This window comes from Nomia melanderi, chromosome 2, assembly GCF_051020985.1.
Source record: "Nomia melanderi isolate GNS246 chromosome 2, iyNomMela1, whole genome shotgun sequence".
Taxonomy (NCBI): domain Eukaryota; kingdom Metazoa; phylum Arthropoda; class Insecta; order Hymenoptera; family Halictidae; genus Nomia; species Nomia melanderi.
The window spans coordinates 28,885,180-28,910,627 of record NC_135000.1 but is presented as its reverse complement, the minus strand read 5'-3'; the positions used below and the strand labels follow the sequence as shown (position 1 = coordinate 28,910,627).

The window sequence follows — 25,448 nt, the reverse complement described above, 5'->3', positions numbered from 1 at the left end:
CTAATTTCGTGGCTTACGGCATTAAAAATTTTTCATGTGTTCGGATCTTTGCAAATCATACTTTCGTTCCTTCACTCTCTTTCTTTTTCTCTCTCTCTCTCTCTCTCTCTCTCTCTCTCTCTCTCTCGTTCTCTCTCTTTCTCTTTGCCATAAGAAAACTGGCATTTGGCAAACTCCGCGTCTGATGCGACTGAACAACTGCACGTTTGACTCTCTGCTTGCACAGTTCATAAATTAATCCATTATACAGGCGAGGAAGTTAATTCGATACATACATATTCGCTTATGTAACTTCTAGTTATTGATTATTGCAACCAGTGCTGAGGCGGCGTTTCTGTTGGAACACACGGAAAGAATACTCTTCTACCTTAATAGAACAGCTTATGTGTACGATAAAGGGAACACGAAATCTTATTCAGAAATCTCTATTGATTCGAATGATCGTGATCAATAGAAGGTAATTCACTGAAACGGGGCAGCTTTCTTAATACTTAAAAACATAATAATTAGAACGCCGTGTGAACTGTACTGTGTCACTCGTTCGCATTTTAATAGCTGAAATGTATTTAAAAAGAGAACATCGTTAGTGACCTGTACAACTGTATACCAATTAAAAATGTCGAGCGGTATGTAAAATTATACGAACCGGTAATAGTTAGGCTTAAAAGGTCCAGCCTTATTAAGTCCCATGTATTTGGCTTGCTCATCCGTTAATTCCGTTAAGTGGGCATCAAAAGTTGGTAAGTGTAAGGATGCCACGTATTCGTCTATCGAATGAAGTCATTGTTACATAAATTAATCCAGCGTAAAATTACGAATTACTAAGTCAGTGGGAAATAAATGGCTGCTCGCCCACCCCATCCACCCCCCCCCCCCTCTAACGCATAATTTCCGCCGGTTGTTTCCCCACAAACTTAATAGGACGAAACGAAACGCGTGATTATAGTTTGCTTACCCATCTTTTTGGGTAGCAGATAAACGTCACTTTTGTATCGTCCCGGAGGCGCGTTGAATAATTCAATGAGCGCTAACGCTTGAGTAGCAGCTGTAATTGATACAACAAATGAGGGAATACTGGAACAAGATAAGTTGACTAAACGGCCTTCCGCTAATAGCACGATGCGCTTTCCATCTGGCCAGATAACATGATCCACTTGAGACCTTACTTTTTCCCAAGTTAAATCGGGCGTGCGTAAACTGTTCTGTTAAGCACATATTAAACGAGTCTTAATGTTTTACCAAATTATTTCATTTTTTTTTTTTGTTCTGAAATATAAGAAACACGAGTTTTTTCTCCCTACACACAAATCTAACCAATGGACTATTCGAATTGTTTGTTTGTTTGTTTTTTTTCTTTTTTTTTTAAAGGAACTAAAGTGATAAAGGTTAAAGGGTTAAACGTACAATATCTATCTCCGTATTGCTGTGACCCATATTGCACACTACGCATCCGTTCTTCATCTTGTCCATATGTTCACGCGTAACTACGTTTTTATTGCCTGTCGCTGTTATTACGATGTCTACGTTCCTTATAACCTCGTTCAGTTTCATCACCCTGAACCCGTCCATACTGCAAAGGAAACACTTGCGAATTAATTTGTTGTAAAGCTCTATACGCTTCCGAGAATTTACCTAGCTTGCAAAGCACAGATCGGGTCGATTTCGGTTATATAAACAATACATCCTAAGCCTTTGAGAGCCTGGCAACAGCCTTTACCGACTTCGCCGTAGCCACAAATAACAACTTGCTTGCCACCAAACATGATGTCTGTGGACCTTTTCAAACTGACGAACGATAAATTAAAGTAATTAAGGATTATGCACATTATCTATCTCTGGTTACGCCTAATTAATTTACCTATCGATAATACTTTCGCGGCAACTGTAAAGATTGTCGAACTTGGTCTTTGTCACGCTATCATTGACATTCATAGCAGGGACGGATAATTTACCTGCTTTCGATAATTGGTACAATCTGTGTACCCCTGTCACACTTTCTTCAACAATCCCTACAAGTGAACATTATTGTTAATCACTCATTTTTTCTCTACATTACGTTCGGTGAAACGAACAGCAAAGAAACCTTGAATCATCTTAAACATGGCATTATATTTTTTGAGCATCAAATGAGTTGCATCGCCGCCGTCATCCAATATCATATTCGGTTGCCAGTTCTCTGCTGCTACACATTTATCAATACACCACCAGAAATCTTCTTCCGTTTCACCGCGCCAGGCAAATATTGGATAACCGGCGTGTGCAAGCGCAGCAGCCACTTCGTTCTGTGTGGAATATATATTGCATGCTGCCCATCTAACTTGCGCTCCCAAATGTACTAAAGTTTCAATTAGGACAGCGGTTTGAGCATTGATATGAGTGCATCCCACGATTTTTGCATTCTTCAAGGGCTGTTCAAACAAAATATGAGCTCTACTATTGCTTAACAGTACTTATCGAATATCTTTTTTTTTTTTGTATATTATATATAACAAAATGAAATACCTTATCTTCAGCCGCACGTTTACGAAGCGCCATGATTCCGGGCATTTCTTGCTCCGCTATTTCTATCTCTCTACGGCCAAATGCGTGCTGATCGATATTGCGCACGCAAAAATCGGTGAAGCCCTTTTCCGTTTTCTGGATTTTCTCACGTGGCGAGACATCGTCCTCATCCGATGAACTTGCTGTATAAGAGGCTACAGTGAAACAGTGTCAAAAAACGAATGGGTTTAGTACCACAACAAACGGCACATGCAACAGGCTTATGAATTTGCTTACTAAGGTGAGTTACAATCACTCAATCTATAACACAAATTTAAACACATAATCACAATTCATCGAAAGTGAAATCTGTAGATTCATACCAGAACTATAACTGTCTGTGCTACTGGCTGACAACGAGCGGCTACGATATCGGCTGGATTTCTTCAAGGCTCCAGACTTGGAATCCTAAACATTTAAAAGATTGAATTAATTGAAAGACCATTTATATCCTTTGTCTTGAGAGGGGCTGCGATGAATTGAAATGGACTACAAACAGAAGAGTGCAAATGAAGCTATATTGTTTAGCTGAATGGACACAGATTAATATAGACGACATATAATAAATTCTCTGCTTCGTATCATATATCGATTAACTGGTATGCAATATTATTTACACGATGAAGCGAAAAAGAAATTATTTGTGACGCTCCTTTAAATTACACAGTCAGATAGGTGCAAGGAACCCATGATTTATTAAATTATATTTGAGTAAGAGAATCGTCTGATTATTACCCTGTGTTATTTCGAGGGGAGAGGCAAGAATGATAAAACTCACTGGCACATACCACACTTATGTAGTCATGGGGAATTAAAGCAGCCCTGAGGAAATTGCAAGGATTGCTCTATGGAAAGGAGTACAAGTTTACTTTGTGTTTTCTTACACATATATTTCTTACTTACTAATTTTTTTCTCGCGGCTTGAAAGGCATTATTTGATGCCTCTAGGCTCTGAAATCACAATAACCACCATTACAGGATTCAAATCGCATCAAATTTTTCATAGTACAGTCCGTAGTTTGGTACAAAGCTCCCAAAGGTGTTACTTGTACATAAAACTTGGAACACTTTGAATGCAAGTTTTATGTATGCAAAAGTAGTTCCTTTGTTTATTCTTTCTTTTTCGTTTGTAATTACTCCTCTGTTATTTTTACGACGCTCGAAACATTGGCTCGGTAGTGCTAATCGTGCCACGCCTATATAGTGTATTTAGGCTTGTAATGAGCGATGCATGAGTGATTGGTACCGAACCTACGGACTACTGTGAGAATAATGCTCTATATGTAAAATAATATAAGCGCCTTGAGAGCAGATAACATGTGTAGTAGCATGCAAATCACCTTTAAACTTTTGCATTGTCATAGTTGAAGCTATATGCTATGCTTTTAATTGAAAATATTAGAAGGATTGTATAATCCTTTGTTGTAGTATGGTTGGCGTGCTAGACAAAAATATTGGTTAAAAATCATTACAATTATGATGCAAGGAAAGGTATTAGGGAAAAATAAATTCATAATGGAATAAAATTTTTAGATTAGTAAAATTATATTACTAAACCAAATATTAGTTATTTACTTATTATAAATTAGTAGTTGAAAAACATTCTTTCATTATTTCTGCTAGAGATTTTCAAATTTAACATTTTATACTTGGTAGCTCATCAAAATGCATTAAGTAACTTTGAATATATATGACAAAGTGCTTAGAATATTCACAGCTTCAATAGACACAGTGTCCTCGACAGAGACATGAATTGTCTCTTAGTTCATGCCAATTACCATAACATTACTTCTGCATTGCATAAGTTTGATGAATTGCTAATTACTATGTGTTAAAAATAAATGTATATTTTTATTAAAAGCTATTCTATAAATTGCTATCTGTCAAGTATCTTTTCAAATAATAAAATACTGAAATTTCTCTTATCATTTTCGATTTTGAGCTTTTCATTAAATTATAATTGAAATGCCAAACTCTATAAATAAATACGTATAATTCATAAATATAGAGTTGATCTATATACAAAAATCAAACTGCAGAAAACTTTAATAATCGTCATTACGTTTATTACTTTACAGTCTGCATATTCTATAAGTGCATAAAACCTGCAACATATACATATATGTATATATAATAATTCCTAAATATAACACATTCATGAGCTTGTTTCAGTCCTTCATAATGAGCGAAGGAAGTTACTTGTTTGGTAATAAATGAAAGATATACACAAGACCGTACATCAATTACTGCCATGTGTAACCTTACATAACAGAAACATGTGGTCACAAGATCAAAGAAGGGTTGGGTCAAAACGCAATAGAAAAAAAGAAAACACAGGTAAAAAACAAAATAGACAAAGGCAAATGGAAGACAACTATAAGAGTACTTGGAACAGAATAAAACTGTAGAGAATAACGGTAAACAATTTTTTTCTCAGGATGATTCATTTATCATTGTGATCAATTATAGGTCGAAAACATTACTTGGAATTCGGTTGAGTTTGTAAGTGACTTAATTAGCCTGAGAATCGTACTCGGCGGTAAGTATGACACTCGTGGCAGGACACTGACAAGTTTTCGCGCGCGTTAATAGTCTAACTTAAGAGAAACTCTGCTCCTTGAAATATCGGATGACAGCATTCTTTAATTTACCTTAGTATTCGATGCTGGGTCAGTGACAGGTCCATCGATAACGGTATTTCTAGCCGCTTTGCCTGACGACGAACTGTTCACAACATCCCCGTTGTCAGCCATTTTCGATTCGAAGTCAGAATAGTTCAGCCACTTCAAGCACAGGTGGTGTTTTTATGCATTCACAGGAGCGTACCTACGTCGAGCGCTCCCAGACATTTACTTTTCCGTCAATACAGATTATAAATAATTAATAACACCAACAATAATAAACAATTCGTTGTAATATAGAAATTACAATACCTTATTTTCGAAATTAACGTTGCTTAAACACGTGTCAAGATTACAAAGTTATAACATCCTCTATACTTTAAAGTATTTTATAATCGCTGTAATAAATGCACGGAGAAAATGTAAAAAAATCGATCGTAACGTTCAATGATAATTTAATAAAACAACACCTCGGACGAATACATGTATATTCATAACAAGGGAAAAACGTATTTTCAAGGTACAATGCTTTAGAATTTTATATTATAAAAAGCTTTTAAAGTGGGTTCCCGAAGATAGAAGGTACGAGCTGTTTCATTGATCATTTAAATTTATGCTATGTGTTACAGATAAGCTAACGTTATCGTGTATTTATATATCAATTCCCACGGTTCGTCTCATCAGAGTAACGTCAAACATAATGCAACGACAGAGTAAAGTGCCTAATGTCAAACAAGTTTTAAGACTGGCAATAAAAAGGTACATTAGAATCCAATTTAAAGCGTATAATTATAAACATTGAAAGATATTTTGATACGTTCCTCAAATGCTTCTACGTCCCGTCGGGAACACTAATCTTATCAACTTTCTAGCCACACGGTGTATAGTGTTTACAAGCTCGGAGGTGTTTATTTAAATGGCCCAGATTAATTCATTGTCGTGCAACAATCGTTGCCTATAGCGCGGAAGTGTGCTTTCGCTGGTCTATTATTAGACTGACATTTTCTCATCGCAATAAGATCAGCAGAATACGCGGACAAAGTTTGGTTCTAGATTTCGAGGACGCCCTATATGAATGAATCTCGAGGAGCACGCTTGATACGGCCTTGTTCTTGTTCGTCGTGTATTATCTACAACAGTTTCGCGATATGAGCACGGTAACTAGATCTCCCTAGGAGCTCTTAAGCCAGTAGATACGTGATTTCCGAGCCCGGTTCATTCTGAGAAAATGTTACACGACTGTGAAAATTGATAGATCGTGTCATTTGCACGCCCCCACTCGACACGTCCGCGAAACAAGTTGTGAAAGCTCACTGCATTATCAGTGAGAGAGATGAGAAATCTTTCATTACAATTGTAACAGATCAGGTCTTCGAATAAAGTTTTGTTAAAAAATTATTTGGACACTTTGAACGTTGTCTTGTAATCAGTAAAATAAATATTAATTTTCTGTCAATTTTGTCTGAAGTACATTCTTCGAGCTTGAGTTAAATACCTCAGAAATTCAACAAACAGTGAATCATTCGAGAATCAGTTTAGCCGTCATTTGGTGGAGAATTATATTGTCCAATCATACAATCTCGTACGTCGTTTGTTCGTTGCATATGCAGTGAGCAACGTTATCGACTGGTAATTTAATTTCATAGATTTAAGATATGTATTTGCGTATCTTAAATCTGCGTTGATTTGTTTATCAGTTTGAGCATCTCTCCGTGATGGCGCCACCGATTCAAAATGTGGATTTTAAAAAATACCAATTTCGCAAGATATTTGAAGTTTCTATTTCCAACTAAATATAAGGTATTTTGAAGAATGAAGTAAATATTGATACGGATTAGTTTAAAAGACGGTGAAAAGAAGGTGAAAGGTGATTAATCGTAATAAATGACAGTTTCGAATTTTCATCGCACGCAACGTGTGCGCCGTTACCCGGTAGGTAAGATCGGTACGAAGTTTATGTCGTGTAACCGGGATATTTTTTCTCACTCCCGCTTTTGGTACAATAAAAGATAGGGAAAACGGTGGAGGGGAGAATCGTGAGTTTCTAACGCATAGGACAAGGTGAGCTCCTATCGCGAGGATACTGTACCCTGAAAATATTAATCGCCTTGTGCCCACCCATCAAGATGGCTCCTTTATGGGGCGATACTCGATGTTTGACGTGAAGTTATTTACACACACTTGGAATTAAAGAATCGTCGGGGCGAGTTCGGGACATTTTTTATGGTGCATCGCGTGCGTGAGAGGAAAAAATTGTGGAAAAGAGCGCGTGGCCGTACAACGACGAAGGATCGATCGTCTTCGAAGGAAAAAATTACATGAGACGGCCGGTTGGTGTACTAAAGTTCGCTCATCGAACGAAAGTTTATGTACAGGTAGCATAGCCTTTCGATGCTTCGCCAAGATATTCCTCGTGATCGGTTCTGTCGATTTGTTCAGCCAAACGCGTCCCTGATGAGTTGTTCCACGAGTCCGTGTGTTTCGTTGAACATTCCTCTCGATTCCCGGGACACTATCGTTCGTGTCAAAATTGACCGCGGTTGTGTACAATGCATATTGATCTATTCGTAGCTGTCATTTGTACATTGAATAATTTCTATTTCTGCCGCATGAATCTCTGAATTTCATGTTCTTTCCGTTGACTGTGTTATTCCCGATTATTTCGGTGTCAAATGAAATTGCAAAAGAATTCGATGAATCTACATCGTGATGGAACTGTTCTGTCGTCGCTCGCTCGTTGAAAAGTACATGTATATTATTTTCTTTTCTCGTCCAATCGAGAGCAACATCCCCGTAACACTTCTTGAATAGTATTCTCGCGTTGACTTTTATTTGTCGGGAGATGCGCGTTAATTGCTTGAAGATTAGTTTAAAATGCCCTTTGAGAGAATCTCTTTAGTCTTACGTCGAATCCATAACCTGTGATACGGACAAGGCAGTCTGTACGTGTTCGTAAAAAAATTGTGGATTTTATGCATTCATAACGTAGACAAGTGTTTGGAAGTCGGTGGTGTAAAAGTTTCTATACGGTTTAATCAAGTTTTTTGCTTATGTGGACTCTGATGGAACCTTCAATGTAGAGAGTAAATTTCTGATTAATTCCATTTTTTTGTGAACTAGTTCAGAGAACTTTATATTTGCATAAATATCCGCAGTTTAATATTTCTAATTAATATATGAATCATTTTTAGATACAGTATCCTCTCATTTGTGGATATTACCTTTCCAGATACGCAGTGCCATTCCAAAGAACCATTGCTCACAGCTGTGCTAAACTATACATGCTATGCTTATTCCGAAATATGAGGTTTCTAGATTCTCCAAGGTCTGTGTTATTAACCCTTTTAGCGATGTAAAGTTGTTACTCCTAGCATTACAATAATTCTGGATAAAAGAAGCTCAAATGAGACATCAACGAGTTACATTTGCCTGTAATTATTTATATATCAATTTGAATGTATTATATCAATTCGAGGCATGATATTCAAATGCTGTGAAAGAGAGAGGAATATAGCATGAGAAAGAATATTATTGAAAATGTTACCAAAGGAAGATAATGCTGGTTTTCATACGAATTTTTAGATTTGACATAATGACCAAAGGAACAAAGAAAGATTTTTAATAGCTACAAAGATACACAGACAAGAGAAACTATTAATAGCGACACTTAAAAATGTCCTGAGAAAAACTTGAAGGGAGAAAGATTTTTATTTTCACACTTATTAATCTTGTAAGTGATCTAATCGTATTAAGCTTTAAAAAAACAAAATGGCAAGGAAAAGTGATAACATCAAGACTATCAACGTTGCTGTTGTTGGTCTTTCTGGTACCGAGAAAGACAAAGGACAAGTCGGTGTAGGAAAATCATGTCTCTGTAATCGTTTTATGCGTTCTTTGAACGATGATTATAATGTGGACCATATATCAGTGTTATCTCAGGTAAATATTAAATACTACTTTTCATTCTGTACTCATGGAAACCTTTAAGGATTGCTGATGTTAATATATATTATTTCTTTTCTCAGTCGGATTTTAGTGGTCGTGTGGTGAACAATGACCATTTCTTATATTGGGGTGAAGTTACAAAAACATCAGAGGATGGATCTGAATATCAATTTCAAGTGATAGAACATACTGAATTTATAGATGATGCATCTTTTCAGCCTTTCAAAGGTGGTAAAATGGAACCTTATGCGAAAAGATGCGCTGCCACCAAACTTACCAGTGCAGAAAAGCTTATGTACATTTGCAAAAATCAATTAGGTATAGAGAAGGAATATGAACAGAAAGTATTACCTGATGGTAAATTGAATATTGATGGTTTTTTGTGTGTATTCGATGTAAGCGTTGTGCCGAACAGAGCTGTAGAGAAACAAGTTGAAATAGTAGCAAACATATTAAACAGTTTGATGAAAACCAAAAAGCCTATAGTTTTGGTAACAACTAAGAATGACGACGCGAACGAACAGTATGTGAAGGAAGCAGAGAAGTTGGTAATTCGTAAAGAGTACAAGGGTTCCATTTTAGTCGTTGAAACTTCGGCTCATGAAAATATCAATATCGATTTGGCTTTTGTAATTTTGGCACAATTAATTGATAAAACTAAGACGCGCAGTAAGGTGACACCTTTCGCTGAGGCAGCCAGATCCAGAAAGGAACTTTTAGATGCTTCTACAGAATCATTGCAGAGATTGATTCGAGTACATGTGACCGATTATAGAGCATTATGGTCTCAGGCATCCAAAAAATTGGCACAGCATAAAGAATTCACAGCATTTGTGGAACTATTTGGTATCGACGCGACCCAAAGATTATTCAGGAGACATATTAAGAAATTGAAGGACGAGCAGGTAGCAAAGAAAATTCAAGGCTACTTGGATATGTTGCCTGATATTCTTCATATAATATGCCCTGATGTAACAAACTTAATCAACGAGTATGTTTAGTTTAATAATCGCTTAAATAAACTTAATAGGAACAAATTCGATTAATCTATAAACTTTGCTTTTAAAGAGAATGGTCTGCGGTACAGCAATATATAAAAGAACATCCTGATTTTCATCAATATTTCTATGAATGTCCTGAAGATATTCCATGGATAGATTGTGATTTTGGTGAAAATAATGAAACAAAGGTTCCTTATGATGTTCTAGAAACCCCGGAAGCAGAAACTGTCTTCAAAAATCATATTAATGTTCTGCAGCAAGAGCAACGACGATTAGAGTAAGTTTTTTCTTATGTATAGGCAGATATATATTTTTGATTATACTTTATGACTTTATACGTTGAATTCTTGCAATTCGTAAGTAGCAAACGAATTGGTTCATTGTTGCAAATGCTTCAATGTAATCATTAAATTGCACCATCATTCACCATTCTAGAAAGTAATACTCATATGCAATACACTAATGCTTTGCTTTATTCTGGGTGGCGTTTCTTTGTGCAGACTTCCCAAAAGGTAAATTCTTCTCTATAATAGCTTTATAATATATCTCTAGAAAATATTGAATTCCTAGAAAAATAGATAGGTAGCTTTACTAACACTTTTGTAGTATTCATTCATTTATATCTCTTTCCATGCCACTAAAAAGTATATATAAGATGGAATATAAGATACAGAAATGTGTTTGCAAAAAAGAGAAATATTTAATTTCATAGTCAGTAGGTAGTTGTATAAATTTAATATACATTATTCGTTAGATGGAAAAAGCAGTTTAAGCAACTGTTGGAAGAAACTGGGTATGTTACACCAGGAAAACACCTATCTGAAGTCAGAGTACTTTTCATGGGTAGGGAATGCTTTGAAGCTCTTTCTCATCATGATTGTCAAGAAATATATGACCAACATCAAAAAGAAATTATTGAAAAAGCAAAGCATAATTTCCAAGTAATAAATTATATCCTTATAAAGAAGTACAGCTATTTTTTCCATATCATTAATCTTATTTTGTACTTTAGGAATTATTGTTGGAACATGCGGATTTGTTCTATCATTTTAAGAGTATTGCTCCATCTGGAACAATAACACAAGATGACATTAAAGAAATAACAGACGCATTGGTGGATGATTTTAGGTATATCATTTAATCAATTATATTCTTACTGATCATGGATACCATGTAATCATTTTTTCGTATACAGGTATAAAGCTTTAGATAGGTTGGATCAAGATAGGAAATTAATGCTTTTTCAACACTTGGGTTTTGTACATTGCCCTATAAGAGAGCATTGTCCAGCTTATCCTAATTGCATGGATGCTCTTATAGAACGAATACTTGGTACAAAAGCCCACAGGTAACTGCAATGACACGATGACAAAAAAAGAATTTATATTATCTAATTTTATTAAACATATAATTTTCTTAGGCCTTCATCTTGGAACCACAGTAGTCAGTGGCAATTAACATCTGATAACAATCAGTTAAACTTAGTTATACTTGGAAGTAACGGATTGGGCGAGGAGTTTGCTCGCGAAATAAGAGCCCAGACCGAGGATGACGAAGTGGAAATTGATTGTCAATTTTATACACTTGGATATCGAATAATTGACGGTGATGTCGGACTACCGCACAATTCATTTACCACGTCTGACTTTATGCCTCATGGTTTGTCTCAATTTCATATATTTTATAAATTGAATTTTTCGAATGAACAATTTTTAAGTAGCTATTTTTATTTGTAGGGTCATTTTGCATTTATTCAAACGAAGATTCGTTTGAGTATATCCGTTCTTCTCTAGAGAAGACATTATTGTCTAATCTGGAGCAAGAAGACAGATTGCCATTTCAAGGATTGCCTATTGTCATCATGTTTGTGCCAGAGTCCACTATAGACGAAATGGAAGCAATAAGGCTTAGGCAGGAGGGTCAGAATCTTGCTGATAGGTACTATTTATAGCTCTCAATGTTCTTTAGAAGTTTAAAGAATCATTTAATTAATCAATTCCTTTTACAATAGCTTACAATGTCCATTCATCGACGTCTGCATTGAAGATTTGGAGCAAGATAAAAGGTTTCCTACCGCGCTTGTCAAAGATGCACTGCAGCAACTTATACAATCTATAAATCACAGAGCTGGATTTCTCAATATTTACCAAAGCGTCATTGAATGTTTAGAACCTGATATTAGGTAACGTAATGTTTAACTTGGCACATTAAGATATCAAAGTGTAAATATTAATTACAATATTTTTCTAGGATAATAATGTGTATGTTCTGCGGAGACCCTTATTCCGTGGAAAACGTGCTTGGCCCCTTGCTTAATCATCAGTGTTGTTTCCTGAGTGGTGATCGTTCGATCGTTTTAGAAACGTTTTTGGGGGAGTCGAAACGCAGAGTCGAAGTTATAATTTCCAGTTTCCATGGGGCAAACGCATTTAGGGACGAATTGGTTCACGGTTTCATATTGGTTTATTCGACAAAGAGGAAAGCATCGCTCGCGACGCTCAAGTACGTGCATCAAGAACAAGTATCTTCCATTGATACGCATGAAAACTTATCGTTCTAGAATTTTTAGTAATTCCAATTTCTATGTAATACGTTCTTACAGCGCATTCTCTATGAATATACCAAACCTGCCGATACAAATAATGGCTGTGACTGATACTGGAGGTGCCAATGCCTTTTTTAGTAATGATTTGAGTCATTTACTCATTACGGAAGGAAATGCAACCGCAGATAGATTACAAGCACACTTTATGACTTCCGCGTCGAGTTGTCAACAAAAAAGTATTGCCACACTCTTATACATTTTCTCTTCACTGCAATAATTGGAACATACGTTTCTATGTTCTTCTGTTCGTTTCAGCGGCCTTTTACACCCCGTTCTTCAAAGAAGTGTGGGAGAAGAAACCAGAGATCGAGCAAGCATTTAATATGGAGGAGCCGGGTAATTTGAACGACAGTGGTGAAGGAACGTTGGAATATTCTGCGTTGCATCCTATGCCCCCGCCACGGCACGAGAGTTATCACCTCCAAACTCCGGATGACGGGTAAGTAGCCTGATAGCAACATTTCAAGTGCTACGTAACTTGCGTGAATTAACCATGATATTTTTTCCTGTGGTTCAAAAGTCTAATGTGAAGCAGTATGTCTGTAACTTTTAGAAGCGGGTCTGAGTCGTACGAGCAGTTAACTCCCGACGGGGAGCAGTTTGCTGACAATAGAGCCACATCCAGCGACGACAGTGATATTTATATCCAAGTAGATTTTTGCAGAGACGAAAGGGAAAGGGAAAGAGAGTTATTGAAATCTGGCGACATTGCAAATAAATTGTCCGGTTAGTTTTCTATTGATAAATGCATAGTACTTACATCTTAATAAATTCTTGGTATAATTCTTCTTACACTGATATATTGTAATAGGATGGGTGAAGCATACGTTTATTCATCAGGACGGAGTGACTAACAGTTACCCTCACAGAGCATTTACTACGGGTAGACGGCATATTTCTCAAGCAAAACCACGACCGAAGGGAAACAGTCAAACGTTAAAACAACCAGGCAAAATCAATCTGAAAGACTTCTCGAACGTGACTGACGCGATAGCCAGAATGACAATAGGAGAGAAGGACGAGCACGGTCCTAAAATGACAATGGGCCACGCTCCTCTCGCTACGCCTGAATTGGTAGACCTAGGCTCCGACTACGCCCAAGTTAAAGACGTTGTACCAAGCCTATATCCGTCTTATGATGGTGATTACATGTACGCTTTAGTACAAGATTCAATTGGAAATAATAAGCCTAAGCTGCGCAATAGACGCGAGAAGGGACAATTTTGTAAGTAGTTACCGGTGAAATGTTCAGCTTTGTTTATCCGCTTAGAGAAGTAAATTCATAATGAATTTTATAGCGTATCACGATTCCGATTCGGAACGGAGTTCTTTAGAAAATAAGAAACCAGCACCGAACAAACGAATACGTAGAAAACGCATCGCCATACCTGTCGCAGCACCTAAAGTTCCCTTCTTTTCTAATAGTAAAATTAGCAGAGATGGTATCGTTAGCCTCAATTATAACGTTAAGGAAGATAAAAATTGGCGGGTAGATCCTACAGAAAGAGGTATGTAATAATAATACATTTTTTAATATATACAATTTAAGATTGCAACGATGTAACGGTTGTGTCACTTTAATTTGTGTACAGTATCTAGTGACCCATCAGACTCGTCAGAGTCTAGCGACCCAGAACCTACTTCAAGATCGAGGTCGAAACAATATAAGCACATGCCTGCTAATCTACGAAAAAGGACTGTGAATGCCTTGTCACAACAGCATCAACCTGCAACGTCGCAACATTCATTCAACGTAAAACATATGGCCCAAGATGTATTTAGTACTTCTTGTAAGTGATTAAAATCTTTGTTTTAGATGTTATAAATATTTGAAACTTGAACAAAAAAATTAACTGTTTTGTATGTTGATTTCTACGTGGATTGACAGTGTGAGAATTCTCTCGATTTTATTTTGAAGTGTATCAATCAGATTTGTGTAAACAGAATTCGACGAAGAGTTCGTATAAGATTGACATTCATCGTGTTACCGCGTGAACTTATTATTCTAGCAAAGCAAAGAAGCGATAATACCTTTGGAAGCATACAAGATGACGAGTCGAGCTTAGACGTGCCGTCGCCTCGAGAAACTAATTCTCCGAGCGTAAGTAGCAATATAAAAGTTCAACTAACGAAGATGATATATTGACAACGTGTTCTCTTAGTTTGGCATCTCGAACAAGGTGAAAGATGGCGATAAATTAAATAGAAAGAAGGATAAGCAGAAGGCGAAGGAAGATGAGAAATTGGAGAAGCGCCGACAAAAGGAAGAGAAACTCAAGAAACACGCGGAAAAGGAGAAGGAAAGGGAAAAGAAGAAACAAGAGAAGATAAAACAGACTAAAGGGCCAGGTGGTTCATTAAGTGGAAGCCAGGTGCAACAGCAGCCGTTAATCGAAGACTTCGCCCAAAGTGAAACGAATCGAATACCCTTGTTCCTGGAGAAATGTGTACAATTTATCGAAGATGAAGGATTAGATTCTGAAGGGATTTACAGAGTTCCTGGGAACAGAGCTCACGTTGAACTTCTCTTTCAGAAGTTTGAGGAAGGCAAGTTATTGTAGAGCTTTCTCTTAAAGAATAATTCAGTTGTGTATTTCTGGTTATTTATATTTCCCATATTTAACTGTAATAGACGAGAATGTAGATATACATTCACTGGACATACCTGTAAACGCGGTTGCAACAGCTTTAAAGGACTTCTTTTCAAAGAGGCTGCCACCGTTAATCGATAAGGATCGTATGAGCGAACTCGAGGATATATCGGGTAACTTATTAACTTTAGAGTAGCATATTTATTTAAGATTAGATATATAATATCCTTCTTGGGGTTAGGTGCTCGAGGAATCAGCAAACCAATGTCTGCCACATGTATGAATATGGAGGGTAAGCGTTGCTTTCATCGAATTTATTATAAATTATTAAACCGATTCAAAGCTTGACGCATAGTTCTATGATTCTATTGTAGATCGAAGCTGCAGACTGTTGGCGTTACGTTTAATGCTCAACAAATTGAACCCGATAAACTTTGATGTTCTAAAATTCATCTTCCACCATTTTGTTAAGTAAGTCCTCCTTCGGATTAGTCGAAGAATCAAGATAGCATTGAAATATAATTGTCTTACTATATTTCCTTTTAGAGTGGCTGAAAACTGCAAGTTAAATAGTATGGACAGTAAAAATTTAGCGATCTGCTGGTGGCCTACGTTATTACCTATAGAGTTTAACGATCTCGGCAGATTCGAGGCAATGAGACCATATTTGGAGGACGTCGTTCAAACGATGATCGATCAATATCCTTTCCTCTTTTGCGGTGAAGAAGCCATCGTAATGGTGTAGTGAAAGACTACGTAACTTCCGGGCTTGTACAACTTGCAGAGGTTCGTACAAGGAACGGGGGTCGGTCGTCTGTTGTTTCGTTGCTTCAGATTAATCCAACTAAAACAGTTTCAATCCCTACGATCACGAAACAATAATTGGTCTCGCTATAGTTTATACTCATTCTGTCGTAGTGCGTTTCGACTACGATTATATATAGGATAATTCTCGTGACGCAAAAAGGGGAAAAGTATGAAGTCCGAACAAATTAATTTAAGTTAAACATACTCGTTCCATGGCGAAGCGTGACTGGCGGGATGATAGATTATTATGGTCCTAAATTATGGCTGTTTTCAAGCCCGATAATAACGCGAATAATATGAAGTCAATCCATGTGTCATAAACAGTATGCATGTATCATGTTGGATGTATTCAGAGCGATGTATTTATTAACATGTATTTAGGCGTAAGTCTCGATATTTGATAATAGCGAATAATCGTAGTGGGCTCGATGTTGCTTTTTTATCCAATATTTTCTCGTTTTGTTTTCCGTACTTACAGTTTTATCTAATCGATAAGAAAGAAACCGATCTGCCCGTATTGCGTGCCTGTATAATGCGTGTGAGAGAGCGAGAGAGAGAGAGAGAGAGAGAGAGAGAGAAAAAGCAAGATAAGAGACGAAAGATAGGGAGAGAGAAAGAGACATGGCACAATCCTGTAAAAGAATACTCGTATTCTAAAGAGAATGAACAAAAAAAGAAAACGCGTTAAAGACATTATCACGAGACATAAAGATATTACGTATAAAAGTTTTTCCGATCGAAGCGCATTTTATATAGCAACGATATCAAAACAACGGTCGAAGCGTTTTTACAAAATGATTTCACTCTTCAGATCGTACCATTGTTTTGTAGTTTCGAAAGTATTCTTTTTTTTCCTTTCATACTTTGTAGTGTGCTTAGAGTCTTTGTTGGCTATATTTCTTCCGCGAAACTCGTCGATGCGAATCTCTTTGTTTTCCCAGTATTCAAGAATACTCAGTTTGTTTTGACACGGCTACATAAGCTCGTCGGTGATACACAATCCATAATATATCCATTCCGTCTAAATGATTAAAGAAAAGAAAAAGGAGGAAAATCGAAAAACGAAAAAAAGCGAGATAAGAGTAGGGGGAAGAGGTAAACGAGAAAAGCGTTACACATGTAATCGAAATTTTTTTCAAAAGAGAAAAAAACGTGCTACGAAGTTTCAGAGTATATCGCGAGGGAGGATTGTAAGGATATCGATACGGTTCTAATTCTTAAGGTAAACTACGAGGGGTTTCCCCGAGCTTCTAGACGAGTTCCGGGTACTCCTTTAAACGCTAAGAACAACAGTACTTAGACATTTTTTCAGGTTTCATAATGCGAACTTGTACATAAGATTATAAGATTGTAAGCTATGAGAACTTTATAACGGGGATCGATTACCGATACTTTCGAGATTATTCAATGGTCGTGACATTTCGAAGGAACCGCTTCTTTTCTTTTATTTCATCTGCGACGGGGTACACGTGTATCTCCCTAAACGGAAGTGGCAGCTAATAGACGAAGATCCGAAGCTTATTAATAAGGAAGCAATTGAGTACTTTTTGGAGAAAGTGGTACTTACGAAACCACGTTATTAGAATTTCGTTTATCGATCAACCGTTGGACAATTACAGTCACCGAACGTCGAATGTTTTCGCCATGTTTCTCTCGTACCTGCTGCGTTATTATTAATTGCAATGTGTCCGATAAAGAGCCATAATTTAAAGTTGTAAATTGTAACGATGTAATTTTTATGCGTTTCCGAGGTGAATGGTTCTGACGGTCGTCGTTCCGGGTGCGCCCTACAGTTTCGATTGGCTAACGGTCGGAGTCGAAATTCAAATTTGAAATTCAAGATGGCGACACCGTACACCCAAACATTACAAGCCCGGTGGGCCAGCAATGCGTCTGAGGTATTGTCATTCAATTTCGACCGTCAGAACCGTGATGTACTTATTTGCTTTAATAACGTATGTAAAATAGTAAAATTGAAAAGCAACAAAACTATGTCCGTGACGTTACGACGCGACAAAAGTGATCTTCGATGAAGGAGGCCATTGTTTCTCGATCACGGCATACCATTCATTCAATTTTAACCCCCGAACGGCCGAGTAATGTATACTTTTCAACTAGTTTCTCTGTCAAAATTTTACCGTAATGCACCGCCGGTGCATTGTTTGTGTGCTAACATAGAATGCTCTCTCACTGTCGCAGCGGCAAGACTCGAAAGAAGGTAACGAACGAAACGTTATGGAATCGATTGTTTATCGCCACGTATCGAAACGTACGTGAAACACGTTGACGCCAATCGAGACGCGATGATTGAAAGTGATCTAATTATCGGCTGAGCGAGGGTTAATCACGTCAGATCTCTTCGTCTATTAACGCGGAATGTGGTCCGATTCTAATGTGACTAGATTTGTAAATCGTACAATTGTAAACTGTTCCCGGCAAAGGAGTCTCTTCGAGTTTGTTTCTATTTATAATACGTTACTAGCCGAGTAAACGGAAAATCACGGGAAGATACAGTTCAATGTTAACGACAGAGGTTCACCCGATTCCCCGCCGGTTAAGAGGTTAAAGGGAATCGCGACTCGTGACCTAACCTAACGCCGCGTTAGTCGGATGCAATGGGTACGAACTCTGATTTCTTTCGATCGGAATCATTCGCTTCGCGCAGTTTTAATTGATCGATGTGGGACAGACGCGGATTTCTCGACAAGAATCTGGTCACATGATCCGATTTTCGAAAATCTACACGGAACAATGACGGTTCGCGTTTGAGTGCCATAACGTGTGCTTGTGCGGTCGTCGGGGATCGCTCGACGACTCGTAGGCGATCGTGATCGAAAATGATCGGAGAACACGAGGCTAATTGACATCCAATAATTGCCGGAGCCATTGCGAGCAACGTTAGTCCTTTCAGTTGTTTGTTTTGTTTTCTTTTTTTTCTTTATTTTTTGTTAATTCAAAGTATATAGCGAGAAACATTCCCGCGAGTAACGCCGACGTTACTTCCGGTCTCGGTCGAGGACGCGTTCGGCGGGGTCGGCGGCCATGTTCGCGCCGGAAGCGGCAACGGGCGAGATAAAAGGATATTGTTCTTTATTTCCGCCGTTGCGTCCGACGAATTCGTTCTCGACGAATCTTTTGCACTGGCGTATTTATATACAAGGGGATCGTTGTAACGTTATTTCGATGATCTAGAGGAAGAATGAGATGAAACGAAACGGAAACGGATGAGAATGGAAGATGGCGTGCAGCAGCAGCAGCAGCAGCAGCGTGCAGCAGGTTGATGAAGAGCGAGGAGAAGAGTGGAAAAGAGGAAAAACGAAGAAAAATGGCGTCGCGGTGACACTCGCGGCGAGCAGCGGATCGTACATTCCCGTATTAGTCGTAAAGAAAAGAATGAAAAAACAAAAACAGAATTTTATACATTCGTACGTACATAATTGTATAATGTTATTAAAATAGGAAACACAAAGACGTCGATGTTACGTGTGAGATCTGGGATACGGATCGAAAAAAAATGCTGTCTGAATAATAATGACATGATTTCTGTCATTGTCGCTGAATCGAATGTTTCACTGTTTTCTGAGTGTTCGAACCTTCACCGATGATTCTCTGTTCTCAGCATTCTCGGTCCCGAATCAATTTCCTTTCACTCTCCGCTCCGCCCTTTTGTGTTTCACATTTTAGTTGAATAAAAGACCAATCAAGCATTCTATGCTGTTTTTTAAATATTCTAGGAGAACGAATTATAGCTATTTCTTTAACGAATTACTTTTCTTCCTACTGTTTTTCAATCATTGACGCTTATCGTTTCGTTTCAGATTCGTTGGTAGTGAGTTACGACGAAGGATTTAGAGATCATTGCGTTTATTGCGGACATTTTCTATCATACAGCTCTCATCGATATCGGTACCGGACTAACGATGAAAGCGAGGTAAAATCACGCTGTAGTAAAGTAGCAACGAAGATCCGCTGGCACGTCTCGGTCCGATTCGAATTTTTAATCCGTCTGCTTAACGGCCGCATCAATCTCGCTTGTCTAAAGCTGTCGGCTTTAGGCGACACCCTCCATGTATCATACGTATTTCAAGAGCATCAAGGTTTCACAAATTTAGGAGGACTAAATTTACATTGGGAAATTTGGATGCGGTTGTTTGCAGTTTTAAACACAGTGAATACAATGAACCGGATAATTCACGGTTGAAACCGGTTCGCGCTGTTTCCTACGTTATTATATACTCGCGAGTAAAATCGTGTAGCCGCTAATTCGATTGAATTCAGAAGAACCGAGAACGTTGCTGTACGGATTGAAATGTACCGTGGAATCCGCAGTGTCGTCAGTCACGGTTGATCCACGCGGAAATGTAGGTATCGTGCCAACGGATATTTCTATATTTCAACGCGAGAATTCGACGCGGAAACCCGCGACAAAGAGCCTACGCGAAAGGGAAGTTTCTTTTGAAAGGAGAAACACGGCCCGCGATCGTCGTCCACGTTCATTGAGTTTCTGCTCTGCGCCTGTGCGTCGGCCCATTCAAACGACGCTATTTACCCCGTGCGGTTTTGCGCTGTATCGGGAATTCGTATAAGTCCGCGATTGTCTCACCTAGACATCGGAACACCTTTTCATTCGGCTCAAAGACCGAAGCGCAAGGATTCGCCGCTGCGGATGTACCGCCTGCAGCTTGGTTTTCACGATCTCGCCTTTTATATTAAAACGTCCCAGAAAATGCTGACTTGACACGGAAACGATTTTTTCAGCTTCCATTGCGGGTCAAGCGACGCAGCACCTTTCAGAGGAGGATGGCGTAACTTTGTAAGGGCTCCGACGATTTGTCAAACGATGAACGATCGGTTTGATAGATACATTAATGAATGGATACATTGAACAGTCATGTTTTTATATTTCTCTCTGTTTCTTTGTACTTTTTAGTTTATATGGAACAAACGCCGCTTTCACCCAAGAAATAATCATCGTAATAAGCTGAACCCTCGACACGATGTTCCTAAATGTTCCTAATCTTTCATGGTGAGTCCACGTCGTCCTTGTTTCGTTCTTTATGAAACCTGGCCTTCATCCTTTTTATCGCGATGCTTACTCTTATGACAGTTCCAGTTACTCGCGGTTCAATCTTCACGATTCGGCGGTGATTTCACGAGATCGTTTGAAACACCGGCTTTCGTGTGCTCCTTGACACGTTGACTGCCACGGCACCCGAATTTCGGTGACACTACTTTTCACATGAACTTAGACATTAACCCTTTACACTCCAGAGGCGCCTCTCAGTCACCAAATGATTTGACACAGCAAAACTGTAAAGTTTGATATTTAATATTAAACTTTGTATAATGCATCAATGTACAAAATATTGAAAGAAAATAGTTCTCTTCCTCGATGCATGTGAGATTTCTTAATTCAATCTAAGAAAATGTCGTTTGTATCTCTTTAGAAAATATTGAATATTTCCGGTAAGAGGCTTCTGGAGTGCAAAGGGTTAATTGTCTTGGTGACGCATCGGACGATATATGAGACGTAAGAAAGATAGAGTAATCCTTACGAAGAATCTTGATTCCTCAGTTTCCGCTTTACTCAGAGATCCGTTTCGACTGCACAGGAATTTCAACGAGTGTTCACTTAACAGTCAAAGTGTTAATTTACGCTTCACGACCGGTAATTATTTTTAGCAACCCCATACCCATCTCCTCGTGCCGATACTTTCTCTCCCCCATTCCGCCATGTTTTCTCTCGGTTTAATCCTCTCCAACGTTTATTGTAGCGCGCAAAAAACTAACTGAGGGTAATTAGCTGGGTGCAAAGGACAAGATTAAAGTTTCAAAGAAGGCGAGCCTGTTATAAAAACAAAAGGAACTGGGAAGTTTCGAGTTCCTCGTTTTAATAAAATCCTTCTAAAGTTCGTCTCCGCGGCATCGTTTGCCTTTGAGGATGTACAGGGTGGCGCAGGATATATATACACCACTTATACAGTGCCTTTTATTCATCAAGTTTCAACGATCCCATGAAACTATCATTGCCAGCACACCATCGTACAAACTTGATCACTAAATGTTCCTGGAAAAATTGTTAAAACCACAGTCAGTCAGAATTCAATTTCACTTCTCAACATCTTCACCACGCAACCGACGAGTACGTAACCACAGTTCATTCAATGAATTTTGAGAATCCAAACGTCTCTAACGTCGTTGACAAATATTTCCAGGCCAAAACCCATAGATAACGAATTTAGTTTCCCCGTGCAACGAGTCCTCAAAATATGCATGAATTCTCGTCACTGTTTCATTCAACCTGGACCGATATAGGGGCTTCAATCTGCTGTCGATCATTCAGCGAGCACGAGCCAGAAAACATGGCGCCCAGGTGAAAAGCGACAGCATTCTCTCGACCGGCGCACGATCGAGATAAATACCGCGGCCTCGCGGAAGACAATTTTTAAGTCGTTCCCGGTGGAAGTCGTTCAATAGAGCATCCCCGCGTTTTTTTTCTCGGGCGGTGGTCGTTCCGGACGAAAAAAAGGTCTTTAATCGCGGGCGAGCGACGAAGATCGTTTTTTTCACCGAGATATTTACACGCGGAGAGGATAAGGGCGCAGGACCGACTGCGAAATGTTCCCTGGAAACGAGCTGGGATAGCGAGATGGAGAAAAAGAGAGGAAAGGAGCGAGAGAGAGCTGGAAACGAGCTCGAATTAGTGGCGGTCGACGATTCAGTGCCCCGTTATGTTTCCTCTCGCTTCTCTGCTCCTTTTTCTTCCCTTTATCCGGCTCCCTTTTCCCCTTTGAAAAGAAACACGACGCGGGAAAGGAACTCCTTTTACCATTGCGCGCCGCTGGAACGGCGGACCGAGCCGTTGAAACGGTTCCTTTAATATTCGGCGCGCCCCGCAACTTTTCAATTAACGCGGTGACTCGATCGCTTAATGGCCGGACCTTCCCCCGTTTTTCTCCCACGTTTTTCCCCTCTTTTCGTTGGGATTTCATCGGGTCTCGCGCGGCGAGCGCTGCTAAGCGGAAATCGTTCCTGAAATTTGTCGAGGATAGGTTCATAATGTCCGCGTGTTTTCGGGGTTGTACGGATGGTCACGAGGGATTATTCGCGTGATGAATCGAGAGTACAATGCGCACGTATTCTTATAGCGAAATCGAGTTCGAAACTCTATCGTATAGGCGTTCTTGCCGCTGCAACTGACGCGGAGCGATTATCTCACTGTTTCAGAGCAACGAATCGCCAGTTTTTGCATCGAGAGGAGAAGGTTTTTCAAGAGGAGAAACATTCGTAGGATCGTGAAGAATGCGGTACAGTCGAAAGAAAACATTCTGCTGTGCCAAACGGGGAGATTCAATCCGATCGCCGTCTGATTGGTCGGAAGCGAGGAAACACAGGCGTGATTCGTTCCGGCCGAAAGGAGGATCATTGTTCCTTCTCAGGGAAAAGTTGAAATCCGATTAAAAGCTTCGAAGCGAGAGCGGCGCGATGGCAAACTCTCGCTCGTTCCATCGGCTGAGCCGGTTCGATCCCTCGATCTCGGAAGATCAACAGAAATTAAGAAGGTGGAATCAAGTCCGGCCGAGGCTGGAGTCCCCTCGAAATTCATCCTGCTTTTATTCGTTCTCCTCCGCGCCGCGACGTTTCCTTTATTCCCACCGATTCCTGGCTGTTGTTTTTATTAGTCGATCGGGTTTGGGTGGCGGCGGACAAGAGGCGAAGTGTTGGCTTTGGAATAATAAGAAAGAACTATAATAGGTTTAGACAATCTGTTTCAAAAGGAAGACCTGACGGCTAGACTCCTTTCAGCTAGGATGCTTTTCTTTGAGAGTAATCAATTTTCTACATTTGTAGTCGTTTCATCATTGGTAGCAAAACGTAACTATAAAAATTAACTTGCAGAAGATGAACGAACTATGAGTAATTTAATGGTTGAAATTATTTTTAGAGGAAGTCCATCATTGATGCTCGAATGACATCTATGGATCGAATCTAGTTACGTAGAGTCGAGATTTTTTCTATCAGATAGAAATCCTTCTATCTAGACCCATCTATCAGACGGTACAACTTTGATCGATTTCAAGGAAATACCTTTAATTCTATCAATTATATTCAGTCGGTGAAACTAGTCCGATCTACAACGTGTTTGGACTTATTGCAGTCACAGCAATCTCAAACTGCTCAAAGAATCCGAGTCCCCTCAACACATTTTCCTCTTCAGTTCGCAGAACTGAAAAGATACAGTCTATGAACGGTACGAGACGTAGAGGCGTAGCTCAGATTTTCGTGGAAAGTTCGCTGAGCTCGTCTAGCACATGGTAATTCCATCGAAGTGGATTGATCGAGGCGTTTGATCGGCCCAAAAATATGTGCGACGTCGCATGGTTAAGCGGGGATTAAGGGGAGCACGAGGAGGCACAGAAAATGCGAACTTAGCTGCACTTAAGCGGACGTTACACCTACACGCTCGAGGGTGTGCACTTGCATTTTGAGGTTGCACTCTTTCGCACGTTCATTAGCGGCGCAAATTTACCTGGCGGCTAGGCACACAGGCCCACTCGTTGTCTTGGACCCTACAAAGTGGCCTGGCAGATACGCGCAGACCTTGCTCCGTCTTCCTCTGCGACGCTCGCGTTTCCACGAGCCCCGGTTCTTTGCATTCGAAATGAATGCGTTTCTCGCAGTGCGGCTATGCTTTCGTTGCACTCGCATTGCGACCCGTGATCGTCGGATGTAGCAACGGACTACATACTAACTCTGTCCTCATGTCTTTGTGAATATTATATTCATTCGATGCTGACTGTAGTCCTCGTTCTATCGATGCATCTTATTCAGCTCGCGAAACGTATCCGAGCGAAAGCTAGTTATCCTCGACTTGGAGCTACCAATGACTTTGATGAACCTTGCATAACTCATTGTCATCCGGATTCTAGAATGCAAGTTTATCTTCATTGCGCTGTCCTTATCTTCATGTCTCTACGAATATTATATTCATTCGATGTTGACTGTTATTCTATTGATGCATCTTATTCAGTTCGCGAAACGTATCCAAGCGAAAGCTAGTTATCTTTGACTTGGAGCTACCAATGACTTACTTTGATGAAGCTTACATAACTCATTGCCATCCGGATTCTAGAATACAAGTTCATCCTCATTGCGTCGCAAGTGCCTTATCCTTGCCGCAGCCATCACCGACCAAGACTACTTGATCCAGAAACATCCATACATTCCGAAGGCAAGCGTTCATCCCGGTAAGACCCGCCTCAACAATCCTCGTATTTTCATCAATTCCTTCTATCCCAACTTTGTTTATTCACAAACTTTCAAGGTCCAAGCGAAA

At 39.2% G+C, this 25,448-nt stretch overlaps 2 protein-coding genes and 2 long non-coding RNA genes across 22 annotated transcripts; 3 read left to right on the top strand and 1 right to left on the bottom strand.

Annotated features, from left to right (window-relative positions):
- Positions 1-70: 70 nt before the first annotated feature.
- On the bottom strand, positions 71-6,026 carry LOC116432265 (adenosylhomocysteinase-like 1). 4 transcript variants are annotated; one of them, XM_076364868.1, is made up of 12 exons: positions 5,475-5,490; positions 5,193-5,393; positions 3,445-3,492; positions 2,865-2,949; positions 2,503-2,684; positions 2,084-2,408; positions 1,859-2,009; positions 1,633-1,785; positions 1,405-1,570; positions 956-1,202; positions 647-767; positions 71-555 (listed from the first exon to the last, which is right to left on the bottom strand). In XM_076364868.1, the coding sequence occupies exons 2-12, from the start codon at positions 5,292-5,294 to the stop codon at positions 549-551; spliced, it is 1,587 nt and encodes a 528-aa protein (XP_076220983.1). In that variant the 5' UTR covers positions 5,295-5,393; positions 5,475-5,490; the 3' UTR covers positions 71-548. The 4 variants fall into 4 exon arrangements, with proteins under 4 accessions (XP_076220983.1, XP_076220984.1, XP_076220985.1 ...); XM_076364869.1 differs by lacking the exon at positions 3,445-3,492 and having other exon boundaries at positions 2,503-2,696; positions 5,475-6,026; XM_076364870.1 differs by lacking the exon at positions 3,445-3,492 and having other exon boundaries at positions 5,475-6,026.
- Positions 2,309-3,513, top strand: LOC143174257 (uncharacterized). Its single transcript, XR_012998069.1, has 3 exons — positions 2,309-2,446; positions 2,514-2,782; positions 2,857-3,513. It is a non-coding gene; the product is annotated as an uncharacterized LOC143174257 (long non-coding RNA).
- Positions 4,550-6,937, top strand: LOC143174256 (uncharacterized). Its single transcript, XR_012998068.1, has 3 exons — positions 4,550-5,682; positions 5,792-5,921; positions 6,035-6,937. It is a non-coding gene; the product is annotated as an uncharacterized LOC143174256 (long non-coding RNA).
- Positions 6,938-7,172: 235 nt separating this feature from the next.
- On the top strand, positions 7,173-19,671 carry RhoGAPp190 (Rho GTPase-activating protein 190). Of its 16 annotated transcripts, none has more exons than XR_013001440.1 (25): positions 7,174-7,537; positions 8,392-9,101; positions 9,188-10,098; positions 10,176-10,385; positions 10,863-11,049; positions 11,121-11,236; positions 11,304-11,456; positions 11,529-11,767; positions 11,845-12,046; positions 12,120-12,290; positions 12,359-12,610; positions 12,711-12,889; positions 12,969-13,152; positions 13,249-13,439; positions 13,525-13,938; positions 14,012-14,221; positions 14,306-14,503; positions 14,723-14,814; positions 14,876-15,260; positions 15,346-15,477; positions 15,546-15,596; positions 15,679-15,775; positions 15,851-18,207; positions 18,311-18,329; positions 19,304-19,671. XR_013001440.1 is itself a non-coding variant. In XM_076374341.1 (24 exons), the coding sequence occupies exons 3-24, from the start codon at positions 8,931-8,933 to the stop codon at positions 16,047-16,049; spliced, it is 4,944 nt and encodes a 1,647-aa protein (XP_076230456.1). In that variant the 5' UTR covers positions 7,173-7,492; positions 8,392-8,487; positions 8,745-8,930; the 3' UTR covers positions 16,050-19,671. The 16 variants fall into 16 exon arrangements, 8 of the variants coding, with proteins under 8 accessions (XP_076230456.1, XP_076230454.1, XP_031844719.1 ...); XR_013001439.1 differs by having other exon boundaries at positions 18,311-18,380; XM_076374341.1 differs by having other exon boundaries at positions 7,173-7,492; positions 8,392-8,487; positions 8,745-9,101; positions 15,851-19,671.
- The last annotated feature ends 5,777 nt before the right edge of the window (positions 19,672-25,448 follow it).